This window comes from Corythoichthys intestinalis, chromosome 6 (genome assembly GCF_030265065.1).
Source record: "Corythoichthys intestinalis isolate RoL2023-P3 chromosome 6, ASM3026506v1, whole genome shotgun sequence".
Classification (NCBI taxonomy): domain Eukaryota; kingdom Metazoa; phylum Chordata; class Actinopteri; order Syngnathiformes; family Syngnathidae; genus Corythoichthys; species Corythoichthys intestinalis.
Genome location: NC_080400.1, coordinates 44,551,707 through 44,568,248, shown reverse-complemented (window position 1 = coordinate 44,568,248; position 16,542 = coordinate 44,551,707). Strand labels below are relative to the sequence as shown.

Here is a 16,542-nt window from a genome sequence, read left to right as displayed (position 1 = left end):
CGAATTTCAAAATTGTCTCATGGGGGAAGAAAATTTTTGAACAGGAGGGCATTTAAAAAAAATTAAACATTTAAAGAGCAAAACCCTAACTGGAGGTGAGAGCACACAAGAACATAATTAAAGACAGCAGGATTTTAACGAAATATTATCGCATACCGTACTTTTCGGACAATCAGTCGCAGTTTCTTTTCACAGTTTGGCTGGGGGCGCGACTTAGAAGCGACTTATGTGTGAAAATATTAATTTATTTACACATAATGATGTCAATTCACATTTTATTTTGGTGTTTTGGAGTGACACTGATGGTTTGGTAAACTTGTTAGCATGTTCTTTATGCTATAGATATCTGAATAACTCTTAATAGCTATGGCCACGTTCGCGTTCTTTCTTTGGCAATGTGTGTTCAATTGTAATATTGACTTTTTTATATTGAAATGCATGCTTTTAGTTTGTGGTGCTTTCACGCCCCAAGTGGGGGCCCATTTGCACTTGTTTACGTGAAGAGGAGCGCTCACACGCCAGAAGAAAAGACGGACTGCTACACAGCATCTCTGAGCGAGTGGGCGAGAGAGAGAGAGAGAGAGAGAGAGAGAGAGAGAGAGAGAGAGAGAGAGAGAGAGAGAGAGAGAAACTCGGCTGCGAACTTACGTTCATTGTTTGTGCTTGTAAAATATCTCTACAGAGGCAACGTGTATGTGTATCATCTTTTCTGTTGTGTGTTTTCCACCCGCGAGAGCCAGTTGTGTGGTTGTTTGAACCATGTGCTAATGCTAACCGTTTGTGTCATTGCTGTAATAGCACCTAATTATCATTTATTTACGTTGATGCGAACCTGTTTGGTATCGAGGACGAAATTGATTCAGAAAATTATACGGATGTCCAGCATCGTCATTAGGGAGTTTAGCTCGCTGTATAGCCAGCCAGGACCGAGCCGTAGCGTCCTGGTGAGGACTGTATATTCACATTTCGTTGTTTATGCATCATTTAACATCATACTGTACACTTATTCGGCATTTTGTTCTCTATTGTATTTTTATAATAAATTGCCTTTAAAGATGACGTATCTGTTTTATGTGTTGGATTTTATCTAGTAAATTTCTCCCCCTACAATGGGACTTATACTCCGGTGCGACTTATATATGTTTTTTTTCCTCTTTGTTGGGCATTTTGTGGCTGATGCGACTTATACTCAGGTGCGACTTGTAGTCCGAAAAATATGGTACTTACATTGTTTCGATCCAAAAACTCCATGTAGCATGTATCATCAAATGTCAAGACACAGATGTGAATGGCCACAGTCGGAATTTTGGGGGATTTTATGGGTAAAACACGGTAATGTATCAAGGGTCGTGATGCAGAAATCGCAGACAACAAGGAGTGGTCAAGATGTTCTTTTTCATATATTTACCCTTTTAAATTGTTTTTTTTTTCCATTTTTCTTTCTTTGTTTAAAAGTTTAAAATATGCGAGTGAATAATTTTTTAAGTCGTTTTTTTTTTTTTTTTAATGAAATATTTGGCATCAATTAATGATTCTAAGCTAAAAACGACAGACATTTTGAATAATAAATAAAATTACTTGAAACAAAAGCGGTTGCGCGACGTCTGTAAACGGGGGTTTCCAGGGTAAGGCTATGGCAGCATTAAGACATATTGTTCTATCAAACACAACAATTCTTTTGGCTTAAAATATAGCAGTTTATTTTAAAGACGGGTGCAAGAACAGAAACTGCTTTTTCAGTCTTGTCTGTTTTTTCCGCCATATATATTTTAATTAGATTGGACAGAGACGCTCTAGTGTGAAGGACTCGTTTGCCCAAACCATGAGTTGAGCTCTAAAATGGGGGAGGGTTGAAGAAGGCAGAGTGTTAGTTATCAGATGCTCTTCTTGCTAAGGCTCACTACCCTTTCATGTCGGCGTCTATCACAACAGCTCGTCTCATCCGTCTCCCTCATCCAACCCTCAAACGTTTTGTCATTTTAAGCCTTGGTTCATTCCCTTTCTTGGACGCTCTTTTCTTTCATTGTCATTCCCGTTGTTGTCCTCTGTCTCTCCTCCAATCCATCACCCTTCTAACCACATCTCTATTTGCACCTTCCCTGGCTTGTCTCTGATTTCTTTTCCTTCCGTATGTCCATCTGTCTGCATTTTCTATTCCTTTCTCACGACTTCTCTTTAAGGTCTGAGGGGTCATATAAGGGGTGAGAGGTGTTGGAAGAGATAAGTAATTCTGCCTGAGCAACTGTTCACGTTCAGATGTGTGTAGACCATGGGTGTCCAAACCTGTCCGCAAGGGCCACTGTGGGTCCTGGTTTTTGTTTCTACCAATCGAGCACGGACAGTTTAACCAATGAAGTTTGTGCTAAAACAAGCAGCACCTGACTGCAATCAACTGATTACACTTGTGAGCCACTAGATTGGTGAAAAGATGTCATCTTGTTTTGTAGGAATGAAATCCAGCACCCACTGCGGCCCTATGTGGAATAGTTTGGACACCACTGGTGTAGACCGTCCATGCATCTGTCTTGCGTTGTGTGTGTAAAAGGGTTAGAGACAGTGTTATCGAGCAGTGATAGGGCAAGGCTGCTGCTATGTCACGACACATTAAGGCACTTCATCCATCTAACCTAAGCCGAGGCTGGTCATCAGCCCTCGGCCCATTCCAACACAAAGTGCTTGGACGTGTTGACAAGAGTTTCACAAACACGCAAGCATCTCTATCCTAACAAGCAGAATCCGGAAAAGGAGTAAATGGTTGAGCAAAGCTTGGTGTAGGTTTTGTGTGTGTGTGTGTGTGTGTGTGTGTGGGGGGGGGGTCATGAAGGAGATAACACCAAGGGCAGAGGGAGGGAGATGTGACCAGTGTTTTGTGACCATGCAGCAGCAGATAGAGGAGGGATAGGGTATCACTCCCTAACCCCAAACACATTTAGAGCTGACACAATGATTAATGAGCCTAGTGCTGCACTACGGGGACTGTTCCTGGGCCATTAGCACCCCCACTCACCATTTGCCCACCTTGCTCTATTTCCCCTCACCCTTCCCACTGACAATGTAACCTGTCCATCTGGGGGGGAAGCCACCCGGTGACATAAAGAAAGTGAAATACAATGTATAATGTTTTTAATGTGTTAACAAAGTTCGAGTTGGGACAATACCAGGACACGCTGCTACAAAATCATTAATTTCCTTGGTAAGGTTCAATTATTTGAATCATTTACAGTGTATCACAACAGTGAGTACAACACTCGCATTTCTGCAGATATTTAAGTATATCTTTTCATGGGACATCACTGACAAAATGACATTTTGACACAATGAAAAGTAGTCTGTGTGCAGCTTATATAATAAGAGTTCATTTATTTTCCCCTCAAAATAACTCAAAATATAGCCATTAATATCTAAACCCCTGGCAACAAAAGTGAGTACACACCTCTGAAAAAACGCATTCCCTAAATGTTCTAATTGAGTATTGCTTGTCATTTTCCCTCCAAAATGTCATGTGACTCGTTACAGGAGTGCTGTCAGCATTGCTGCAGAGATCGAGGAGGTGGAGGGTCAGCCTGTTAGTGCTCAGACCATACGCCACACTCTACATCAAATTGGTGTGTATGGCTGTCACCCCAGGAGGAAGCCTCTTCTGAAGACGGTACACAAGAAAGCCCGCCTGTCTCATCAGACCATATGATATGGTTCCAGTAATCCATGTGCTTTTATGACATGTCTTCAACAAACCGTTTGCGGGCTTTCTTGTGTACCGTCTTCCGAAGAGGCTTCCTCCTGGGGTGACAGACATGCACACCAATTTGATGTAGAGTGCGGCGTATTAGAGCAGGGCGGTAAACCGAAAATTTACCGTTACCGAAATTCTTCACGATGACCGACGTAATTTTGACCATGTCGGTAAATTCGGTAATTTAATAAAAGAAGAAAATATAGTCTTTTCATCCCGCTTTGACTCTGTGTTGTTCGGCTATGTTCATTCCCCTTTAAGAAAGCAGACAGTGTGCTTACGTTTGGAGTCACATGGTTTTCAGGAAGCCAATCAAACAGAAGCCCGGTAGGCTAACGCTAGCAGCTAACGCTAGCGGCTAACGCTACAAGTAAACGGGATGAAGTCGAGCTTAAGTTAGCTTCGCCAAACTTTCACCCGACATTAAGTAAACTCTTGACGGGTTCCAGATAGGGATGGAAAAACCGAGGCTTCCTGAAACAATGAACCACTTTTAAGACAACTGCCCTAAATTGAATCACTGTTTGACACACTGCAAGAGCCCCATCTACTGGATAAACAGTGCACGTTTCTTTTTAAAAGTAAAGTTGACAAATTGCCTCAGCATTACATATCTTCAATAGAATTAAGTGGATGTCGTCTATTTCAACCAGGGGATCGTGTCGTCATTAAGTGTGATTTACACAATTAAAGTTGACCTCTTTAAGCCTGTGTCATTGCTTTTGTCTGTGAAGATGTGTTCAAAGCAGTATTTGTAATACACGACAGTGCTAGTCTTGTAAGTGGCTCGTCCTAGATGACGGGGAGTAGCTATGTATTGTTTATTTTTTGTAAAAAATTACAGTACAGTAAGCACAGTGCTTGGGAACAGGAATATTATTTATTGCATACTGTAAGGATTTCCAAAATCATAAGATGTAAATAATTGAGCCGAATAAAAGAAAGGAAAGGTTTGTGAAACATTTTATTTTTTAATTAAGTATAATTTCTGGGGGGCGGGTGGATGTGTCGTATTTGTATCTATTCTAAATATCTAAACGTATGCCACTATCTAGTGTATAACCATGTGGAATGAATTTAATGAAATTCAAGTGATGATATTTTTCAAGTCATACAAGCTGTTATAAATGTTCACACAAGAATTCTTATTGTTTACGAGATTTTTTTTTAATACTTAATGTTTAGACTGCATGTGCAATTGTTAAATTGAAAGCTGGTAAATAAATTTAACGAGAAACTGTTAATTTGTATTCCATGCATTGATTCAAATGTTCAAATTATATATTGCTTGGGCGAATTTATCGTCATTTATCGTTATCGAGGTAAATCTGCTCAATTTATCGTGATACGTACTTAAGGCCATATCGCCCAGCCCTACGGCGTATGGTCTGAGCACTAAAAGGCTGACCCCCCACCTCTTCAATCTCTGCAGCAATGCTGACATCACTCCTGTAAAGAGCCACATGACATTTTGGAGGGAAAATGACAAGCAGTACTCAATTTGGACATTTAGGGATGTATGTATTTACTAAGGGGTGTATTCACTTTTATTGTGAGGGGTTTAGATATTAATGGCTATATTTTGAGTTGTTTTGAGGGGAAAATAAATTAACTATTATATAAGCTGCACACAGACTACTTTTCATTGTGTCAAAGTGTCATTTTGTCAGTGTTGTCCCATGAAAAGATACTTAAATATCTTCAGAAATGCAAGGGGTGTACTCACTTTTGTGATACATTGTACATTTCTGTAAAAGTAAACGCTATCCTTTCACATAGGGTGACTTCCACCCAAAGAAGAGTTTGTCTGAATCAAACTTCCACCAATGTCATACGCAATATAGACTTGATTTATTGCTATAATTTGAATGGGATGGCAATGTAAATAGATGAAAATATGTGGTGGGTTGGTCATATTAGCTAAAATGTGTTTGTGTATGCATGCTCATGTTTGTGGGAGTTGGAAATAGTAATTAGAAATCTGCATAAAAGTCAAGGTTACTTGAATAACAAATGACTGATGATGTCTGAGTTTGAACAGCGCTAGTAAAGAAAAAAGACATACATTTGGTGACTACACCCTCAAGGTGGATGATGTTGGGATGGTCAAACTGTCCCATGATGCTGGCTTCAGCCAAGAAGTCCCTTCGCTGCTGGTCGGTGTATCCAGCTTTCAGTGTCTTAATGGCCACACAGATCTCTCTCTTGCCAGGCATTTTCAAACGACCACTGCAGACCTCACCAAACTCCCCTGAAACAAACATGGTACTATTTAAAGTACATTCCTCTGGCGCCAGTGCTTGTTTGTTTTAATGTGTATGTTGGAAGGGGTCCTCTTCAAACATTGATCAGGGTCTCTAATCCCTTATTGCTCCCTTCAAGCACCCAGTAGTGCAGCAAGGGAGAAAAAAAGAAATGGATATTGATTCTTCTCTTTATTGTTTTGTCATTGGATGACTTTTCTTCAGCAACAAGAATAGTAAAAACAACATATTTAGCATTGACTATTGTCCTCCAAAGGTAGTCTTCATGTTGTCTTTTGTATTGTCTAAAACACATTAACATGTTCATAAGGAATTGTTAAAGGGACAGACAAGACTCAGTATAAAATGATCTTTTTGTGAAAAATGGTTGCTCAAAGAATCTAAATACGCGAATCACAAATTTCTTAGAACTATGATAACGTCGAAAATAATTATCAAACACATAAAACGACAATGCTTGCGAGTACAGCCATTGTGTGACAAACTTGACAGGTCACACCGCAGAAACAGGTAAAAAGTAGCTAAGATAGTAGGCCGCACGCTTTATGGTGTCTGTACCATTACAAAATTTCTCTTTCTTCTTTCATCTGCGACTCAGAAGAAGCCTGCTTCCCTTCCTCGGTCCGTTAAAATGTGTATGCATCATTGCCGGTGCATAGCACAGTGGGTAGTTAATGCGCGACGAGTCGGTGGGACAATCTCGCTGCATTTGATTGACTAAAATAGGAATGGACATTTAAAAATGTCTGACAATGAGTATTTTGCCTTCTTCTGAGATATATTGACTATTATTTACATTTGTCTCATTATTACAAATCGGAAAAGTGAAATTTCTTTTTTTTTTTTCAAATTGTTAAATAAAATTGTTTCTGCTGGGATGCACTTGATCAAAATCTTGTGTGTCCCTTTAAAATTGTTAAAACATAATAAATTGAGTTAATGTTATTCTCCACTTACCGACACCAATAACTTTCTCAATCTTAATGCAGGATGCATCAATCTCTTTAGCAAACTCGCGAACAGCTTGATTTGGGTCCTCATAGGTAAAGGGGTCAACATATGTCCTCACTCCTTAAAAAAATGCAAGTGTAAAATTTAGTCAGGAAGAAACTCTTCATCTGGTGTTTATTTTCATCACGCTGCAGGCTACACCACACTTCTCTATGGTTCACTCATTAACCTGAAATGTTTGAGTGACATCAATACCACTGCTAATGGCTTGATAATGATACCTTTGGAGTAAGCAAGGGTGCAAATATATTAACTTCAAAATTGTTTACACCCACCACTTTTCTTATATATAGGCTCCAGATGTGGTTTATAGAGCATTCATATCAACACACACCTATAAATGTTTTTGGGTTTTTTTCAATTACAGAATTTGTAGGCATTTTCTTACCTTGGTGTAAATGCTTCTCTTCATCTGACTCCTGCTTGGCCTTACTGTACTTACTCCTTCTATGGGAGAACAAAACACCAGGACAATTGGTTTTGTGTCATGTTATGGAGAAGGAAACAAAAATGTGTTTGCTCCGAATATCACAACTAAATATTTATTCTGCCACTTAAATTGGGATGCGTTTGATATGTACTTTTAGTAAATGTTTCTACTATGCTTTTCAATTACAATATTTTCTGCCACTGAGGGACAAAACAGGAACGTAGAGTGGAGATTTGAGGAGGAGCTATAAGCCGTAAATCAATTTTATAGAACATTGTGTTAGAATCCCTTAGGATTACATTGATTCGCTGATGTCTACGACCACGTGTGAAACATTGTCCCCCTCTGCAGTAGTGTAATGAGGGTTAACAGCTACGTGATTACAGTCCCTCCCCACAATCATTGCATGGTTGCCGCTACACAATGACATTGGTCATCTCATGCATACAGTGTAAAGAATGCAGCCACCTGCTTGGTTGTAAAAGCGAAACAATTACATGCAAAGCCAGGACATATAAATGCTCACAATAAACCAAATTTATTACCCAAAACACAGATAAACATTATGGAAGCAAGGATTTGGTTTGCTATAAAATGCTCACGAACAAACCACACCAATGAAAGCAAAGTGCACACACATTTTAATGAATTCAAAAACTATTAACGCTCCATTACACTAAAATTGGACTCACGTACATACACACACATGCACCAGGACTGCAAATGATTAGGACCCTGAGGTGATGCAGCCCCATCTGCATGTAATCCCATCTGTGTGACGGCGCTTTGTCCTGCTTGCTGGTTAACACCCTGAGATTGGGTCACCGCAAATCCACCTGATGCCTCTCTGTCTGACTCTCTCAATTTTGCTAGCTACTTTTCATTTCTTGATTCTCATTGTCCACTGCTATCCTCCTTCTGTCTTTTTCTTAAATCGTTTCCCTTACTCTCATTTTCTTCACTCTAGTAAGTAAGGCACAGCAGGGGACAATAAGCAGCCACCTAGATTGTAGTCACTATGGGATAAGCAGAGGAAAGGGGATAAGAAGTGAGGATGGATGCAGCAGAGGACAGGGATCGAGGGGTCGCTGATTGCATCTCTTCAGTTGTCATAGCTGTCAGTCATGTCTCCAGTGTGGCGAGTCATCACTCATCGTGTGTGAGTATGGTGCAATAATGCTCTGCGTGTGCGTGTGTGTGTTTTCGACTGGCGCCTGGCCCCTGACAGCTACTTTTCCTGGTGCTGAGCGAGACATCGCTCATCACAGAGGAGACACGCACCGACAAAGAACAGAAGAGTCTGAGAGATGAAGCCCACCTTCGGCTGATGACAAAAGCGCCGATGAGTAGAAGTAGGAGAACCACACTGCCGACCACAGACACCAGTAAAACTGTAGAGTTTGTTCCATCACCGATTATAGGAGCTGGCACTGAGAGAGGGAAGAATAAAATGATTAACAAAATAAAAAGAGCAGTACATTCTGTGTCAGTCACTGACCCCTTATGCACTTCCTGATATCTCCTAAATGTTGTGTATATACAGCCCCACTCCACACACACACAGACATCGCTTTGTTTTATGATTCCACCATAAAGTCTACTGCTGTTGCCCTCATTGAGAGACAATGACAGCCCATTAGGATGCGCGCTTGACCGTGTCATTATCGTGCGCTGAGGTTTGGATCTGCATTACAAAAGGTACACCTGGTCCCTCCATCATTTAGAACCATGGCAGCCCTAATATGGCTTCCAGTTTTTTTCCATTTTGTTTGCACTCTAAGCTCTAGGATTGCTTTTGCTGACATGTTACAAGTTGTCTAGACACAATTCAACCCAAAGAAACAGCTGTATTGTCTATCGTTAAAACTTTTGGACCACAAATCGTCCCAAGGGTCTAGTAAACCAGTCCTAAGGGTTCAGTGGAGGTCAAGACACAAGCACAAGCACACACTAATTGTTATCAGCCAATCAGTTATCATTCTTGATGCCACAGTCAACTTGCTCATAATTGGCGACATGCCTTTTACGTTATACGGTTACGGTCAAAATTCTGCAACGTGAAGAGAAAATATTATAGATATCAGAATGAATTGATTGAGAAACCACTAACAGATTATTAAACTATTAGTATTTTGATAATCGGTTAACCCACTTTAAATTATTTTCTTTTTTTAATTTCTGCCATTAAACAGTACATTTTTCTCAGATTTCTCTATTCCTCCATGAAAACAAACTGATTTTTTTTTTTTTTTTGGTAAGCGCCTGCTTTTTCTTCAGAGAATAATTTACACATTTCTTTACAACATAAAGTACGAAACCAGTCACTTCATAAAGGTAAGGTAAAGAATACTTAATTAATAGCCCGGGGAAAAATTAAAAATTGCAACAGTCATACAATCACACAAATACATATTCAGTTCAGGTTAAGAAAAATATGCCAAAAGCAGTCATAAAACATAATAAAATGTAATAAATAAAACATGCACATATTCGTGATTTTTTTGTAGTTTTAAAGCACCAGGAATGAACGATGTATAGAAGGGAACTTTTCATTGTGTTTGCTCCTCTGAGCAGAGTACAGTGGAGAGGGTAACCAGTGTGGAGAAAAAAAAAAAAAAATATATATATATATATATATATATATATATATATATATATATATATATATATATATATATATATATATATATTTTTTTTTTAATATGTATATATATACGTATTTAGTCAACCAGCAATTGTGCAAGTTCTCCTACTTGAAAAGATTAAAGAGGCCTGTAATTGTCAACATGGGTAAACCTCAACCATGAGAGACAGAATGTGGAAAAAAAAACAGAAAATCACATTGTTTGATTTTAAAAGAATTTATTTCCAAATTACATTGGAAAATAAGTATTTGGTCACCTACAAACAAGCAAGATTTCTGGCTGTCAAAGAGGTCTAACTTCTTCTAACGAGGTCTAACGAGGCTCCACTCGTTACCTGTATTAATGGCACCTGTTTTAACTCATTTTCGGTATAAAAGACACCTGTCCACTATGGTAAAGACCAAAGAGTTGTCGAAGGACACCAGAGACAACATTGTAGACCTGCACCAGGCTGGGAAGACTGAATCTGCAATCGGTAAAACGCTTGGCGTAAAAAATCAACTGTGGGAGCAATTATTAGAAAATGGAAGACATACAAGACCACTGATAACCTCCTTCGATCTGGGGCTCCATGCAAGATCTCATCCTGTGGTGTCAAAATGATAACAAGAATGGTGAGCAAAAATCCCAGAACCACACGGGGGGACCTAGTGAATGACCTACAGAGAGCTGGGACCACAGTAACAAAGGCTACTATCAGTAACACAATGCACCACCAGGGACTCAAATCCTGCACTGCCAGACGTGTCCCCCTGCTGAAGCCGGTACACATCCAGGCCCGTCTGCGGTTCGCTAGAGAGCATTTGTATGATCCAGAAGAGGACTGGGAGAATGTGTTATGGTCAGATGAAACCAAAACAGAACTTTTTGGTAGAAACACAGATTCTCGTGTTTGGAGGAGAAAGAATACTGAATTGCATCCGAAGAACACCATACCCACTGTGAAGCATGGGGGTGGAAACATCATGCTTTGGGGTTGTTTTTCTGCACAGAAAATGTTTGGCCTCAATTATTGCCAACAAAGGGTATACATAACAAAGTATTGAGATGAACTTTTGGTACTGACCAAATACTTATTTTCCACCATTATTTGCAAATAAATTCTTTTAAAATCAAACAATGTGATTTCTGTTTTTTTTTCCACATTCTGTCTCTCATGGTTGAGGTTCACCCATGTTGTGTGTGTGGGTGTGCGTATTTACGGTATATTAAGACTGCAACAACTATCGATTAAATCGATAGAAATTGATTAATAAATTTGTTGTCAACGAATTTGATTAGCGAGTTCGGCGGCAGCTAAGAGCTGTTCCATTTGGGTCCTTGTTTGTGAAGCCAGTGATTAGAGTGAACGAGAGAGAGAGTTCACTGCTACATTCAGGTTAAGTTGCTGAATCAATAATATTTACGACGTGTCTAGAGTTAGATTGTCTTGAGTCGTGTGTGTTAGATCCAGTGTGCCTCTGTCGGAGGTGAGTAAATAAAGCCATTTCTATTAATTGTATTCTTCGTTGATGAAAAGTTACTACTTAGCACGGAGCGCTAAGCTAGTTAGTGATTATGCTATTCAGTGTCTTATGTGTCCGTTTGTATTGTGTTTTGTTGAAGCACATTAGTACTTGAGTTATTGTTAGATAGTAAAGTTTTCTCATTTCTTTTTAATAAAGAAACCACACACATATAACAGCTCAGAGTCTTCTTTCAACACAAACTCCCATTCAATCTGTAAATTCTCATACAAGACAGTGGCCTTGGAAATTGGATTTGGATTGTATTAATGAACAACTGTTCGATAAAGAAAACTGATTCATTACAGTCTTAGTTTGTTTAAAGAAAATAAATGAGTCATTGACACCATTTATATCAGCAATGTGGCTACTGGGAAAAAAAATTCAATCCGCAGCTCTTTTTTTATTTGAATAAAAAGGACTTTTGTGTGATTTGTGTATTGAGACATTCTTTTTATGTTTTATACTCAGAAACTTTATTGAAAACTAACAAGTTTTATGTACAGTACTTAAAACCATATACTGTAGTTGCAGACTACAGTTAGCTCAGGAAGCTGCAATCAAATATTATTTTTGAAGGAAAAAGCCATCCATTTGGTTTTCATTGTTACTTACAACATGCCTAAAACAACTTCAAGTTAAATTGTGAAGGTAACTGAATAAAGTTACATTTATCCGATTAATCGATTAATCATTTGATTAATCGTCTGATTATTCGATTATGAAAATAATTGTTAGTTGCAGTCTTAATGTATATATAATTACAGAGAATTTGGTTAATGTCCCTTGGAGGTTGGAGGTTCAGTTTGAGTTTGAGTCTTTACTATAATCACATTTAAGTTTGCCAAAGAGGTTTGCGACCAACATATTTCAGTTGAAATTGCATAAGTCGTAAAAAAAAAAAAAAATCAAAGGTTGAACCTTATTGGTTTACCCACAGCGCGCCGTGCCACTGTGAATAATGGTGACTCTCCAAGTTGCAAGTCAGGTGCTGAAGCAATGATATCATTTGTCATTTTACACACAACAGCTATTTTGATAAATGACCCTCTGAAAAGATGCTATCATTGCAAGATTTTCTAAAATGGGATTCTAACATGAAAAAATGTCAGGTATTGAAGAAAGCCTATAATAATGTGGTTCAACTCACCGGAGTTTGTCATGAACTCAAAGGGGCCACTGCATTCACCGTAGCCGGCTGCTGTGCGTGCACGCACATGGAACACATAAGAAGTCAGGGGGGTGAGACCCTTGATGTCTGCGTTCCTGGATGAGGTTTTTATGATCCTGTAGCTTTTTTCATTCTGGTCCTGCAGGCAAAAGTGCAATAAGATGGGAGAAAAAAGTAGAAAACAATACTTGGCAATTTGCCAATGTTTCAACCACTTACCTTTTCATAGTACTTGACCTCGTATTCAAGGATCACTCCATTGGCCCTCTCTGGAGGTTGCCACACCAGCGAGATGGTGTGTCTTGTAATGTTCTTTGCTTGGACAGATGGTACCGGGGAGGGAGCTATACAAGAGAAAAAGCAATTTTGGACCGTTGTTTTCATCTTGCCTTTCATGCTGCAGCCTAGGAGACAATAAGTCTGTTTCTGTTGCCCTCTTAAATCTTCTGCTCTTTCATCCCTGACACCACAAGGCATTCACTTGTGTTTGGTTATGGCTTTTATTGAAAAGGTTATGCTGAATAACCCCGTAGCTTGATTAGAAGAATAATATATTGCAGTACTGATGTCTGAAATTCATACAACTGATCCAAAGTTCCTCTAGATGACACTCACCCCTTGGAGGTGGCAGAGTAATAACAACCCTGATTTTCTGCATTTCTGCAGGTCACCTTGAGAAAGCCTACAAAGTATGCCCCGGAAAAGCACAAAAATGAGCTCAAGGCTTTTGCCTTTTTTGTCTGCAAGAAAGCAAATCAATTGGTTTTCATTAAAGCGCCACCGAACGATCTTATCCTGAGCCATTTCTGCAGTAGCTGATAATAAGGCCATAATTCAAGCAACAGAGCTATCTGCATTCGGCCGCCTTTAACACGTGAAGGTTAAAGCACAGATAATGGCTCGCTTTCGAACCCTCCCTTCAGTATGTTACTGACACACGAATCAATCTTTAGAGAACGTGCTAACATTAAAACTGGGTCATTCAGTGGATATAATAAGTCTTTGCAGCACTGTTAAAACGCAAGGTATTTTAAGGGATTCAAAAAAATGAGACAAAGGTAAATATTTTTTTAATCTAACTTACTCCATTAATTTTACCTCTATCAGGGACATCACAATTGACTATTTTTTAAAAAATTCAAGCGGTCCAGTGAAAGCAACCAATTCACAAAATGTTATCTGTTTGCTTCTGTGTAAATAAATAATAAATATTATCTAAAATTATTGCGTGGGATGCAGAATATGCCTTTTTTTTTGCTATTCTTTCACCCCATTCACCACACGATCCCAAGATTGTGAACAAAACTATATACAGTCGCGGTGTCGACAGAGCGATGAGCCAAAAATGTCTGTGCATGCAAGTGTACCAATGGCAGCAATTGCTACATAGCCCTTAATTAATATATCAATCTATCTACTTACCTATGGTCAACTGTAAATTTGGGGGTAAAATAAAAGATTTTGTGTGCGCCCTATTAGCTGAAAAATACAGTACCTGGTTTACTTAATTTGTTAAATTCAGTTGCTGCAGACAACACCTCCTCAACATATTTGGCAATACGTTTTACAACTTTGTGGCTCTATTTCTAAAATTATATTTTATCACCAAAAGCACATCATTCTTAAAGTGAAGGGTGGTGGGGGCAGTGTCCATCGTGCATTGAACCTATTTTTCTTCAGATATAATTGCTGCCTTAATTATGAAGAGTTCTAAATATTATTGGTATAGACTAAAAAGTCTTTAAAGCAGTAATGTGAAGTAATTTCATAACATGCCAAATAGGGTCACAATTAAAGTAATTAAACATTGTCCAACAAATAAAGGATGAAAAAATAATTTATATGTTGTATATTTTACAAAATAATCACATTTCCGAAGTTCGAGCCTGAAAGGGGACGAACCCCGAAGTGATACGTCACATCGGGAACAGCGATGGCAGCTCCATACATACGGCTGCCATACAAAGCCCTTCAAACAATGATTCAAACAGCGATATAAGCTTTAGATCGAGCGCAAGGGAGGAGATCCAAGTTTATGAATAGTTGTGGGAAGAAGAGGAGATTGGAATTTGATGTTGGACCTAATATGTATTAGCCAGACGCTAATCAGGATGCGAACAATGTGCCTAGACTACCTGACATTGAATGGATACAAGACCCATTGAGATTACAAGATTGGTAAGATATAGGCTGTTATTATTTTCATGATTTGAAGATGCAGGCATTTGCACATAATTTTATGTTTTTGTCTATCTAATGACATTGTTAAAAAAAAATAATAATCAGACTTCATGTTCATTTTGGCAGACCCGGTAGCTCTCGTGCATATAAAATAATAATATAAAAACGTTCGGGGGAAAGAAGGAGATGAGTCATTGATGGCTTTCTCCACTTTATTGTTGCAACAATAAGAAAACAAAATAATAGCGGACTGCCGCCACATTCGCAAAGTTTTGCGTCTCGCTGATCTCCTCCTTGCCTCCTACTACTCCAGCGTCTCTTAAACGGATTGTGCATAGTGTCTTGTTATGACCTTTTTGTTTACAAATGTATCGAACACACGACGTGCTGACAACTTTGTTTCTTTATTAACACATGGAGCTAACAGTAAGAACACAGCTCGGCACAGCTCTCGGCAGGAAGTGGCGTCTAATGGTGTGAGGAAATTTAGTTTTTTCACACAAGCGAACAGATTACAAAGCACCACTTCAGTGTTGTCCCGAGACTACATTTCCCATGATTCACTGCGTGACTTGAGCCGCTCGCTGATTCGCTGCGAGATTGACTCAATGCCAACACGCTAAGTTGTCACCTGTCAGCGGCTCTCGCGAAACACAAACTAGAAGTCTATCAAGCGATCACCGTGAAAGAAACGCCGAACCGTACAAATGCAATGCAATGCTTGAAGCATGAAGGTGGAAATACATAATACAAATACAAATAAATGTGCACAAACTCACCGGCGGTGTGTGTCTCTTACTGCAACGTGACCGTGAATTACCGCGACGCAGACCTGCCTATGTGCACATCCACACCCCTTTCCCGATTGACAGTGGGTTGATCCTTTCGGACAAGATCGTAGATGACGCACAACCCTTACGCTTAACCTAGCGAGCGCAACAACAACTATGATCGGGGATTGCCACGAGGTAACTTTCGGCTAACGTCGCTAGCTTATACTGTTCATTCCACAACAGTTGGCAGCTCTACTTTGACAAAGTGATCAGTCATCTATCCAAAAATCACACTTACTTTTTGGCAAATCCTTGATCATAAGCATCTTCGAAGTGTTTGCAGCAGAGACCACTACTCGATGATGGCGTGAAATTAATTTGCTTCGTGCGAACGAAAGACGTCCATTTACGTGCCCTGCTATCCTTTGGCCACTCATACAACTTTTCGTTTGAGTGAGAACAAAACATTGCCACACACCGCCGTGGCATCTTACCGAGAAGCAATGCAACAAACAATACTGTTCTATGGCGGACTTCCCTCGCACTTCTAGGTGTGACGTAATTTCCGAAGATTTCCGAAGATTGCGGAAGAAAAGCATTTTCGTTGTCAAGGGCGTTGCTCTGGGTTAAACAAAGAATCTGGAAGGGTTGCGTTAAAAAAAATAACGAAAATATGCTTATAACTGTTTAGCCATTAATATTATTCAAAAACATGGTTGGCCAACCTTCACATTACTGCTTTAAGCTGCTAGAAAGCAAACGATGACAGGAAAAGCCTACCTGGTCAGATGACTTTTCTTTGGGAGGCACTTTAATAAGAGACTAAATA

At 39.3% G+C, this 16,542-nt stretch overlaps 1 protein-coding gene across 1 annotated transcript in view; it reads right to left on the bottom strand.

Moving 5' to 3' along the window:
* The window catches only part of LOC130917346 (ephrin type-A receptor 4-A-like), an 81,059-nt gene that overhangs the window by 16,910 nt on the left and 47,607 nt on the right, over positions 1-16,542 (bottom strand). The window contains exons 6-11 of the mRNA XM_057838660.1: positions 12,979-13,103; positions 12,739-12,898; positions 8,757-8,868; positions 7,397-7,455; positions 6,955-7,068; positions 5,799-5,984 (exon numbers count right to left, since the gene is read on the bottom strand). Of these exons, the coding sequence (XP_057694643.1) occupies positions 5,799-5,984; positions 6,955-7,068; positions 7,397-7,455; positions 8,757-8,868; positions 12,739-12,898; positions 12,979-13,103 (756 nt within the window). The remainder of the gene's footprint in view (positions 1-5,798; positions 5,985-6,954; positions 7,069-7,396; positions 7,456-8,756; positions 8,869-12,738; positions 12,899-12,978; positions 13,104-16,542) is intronic.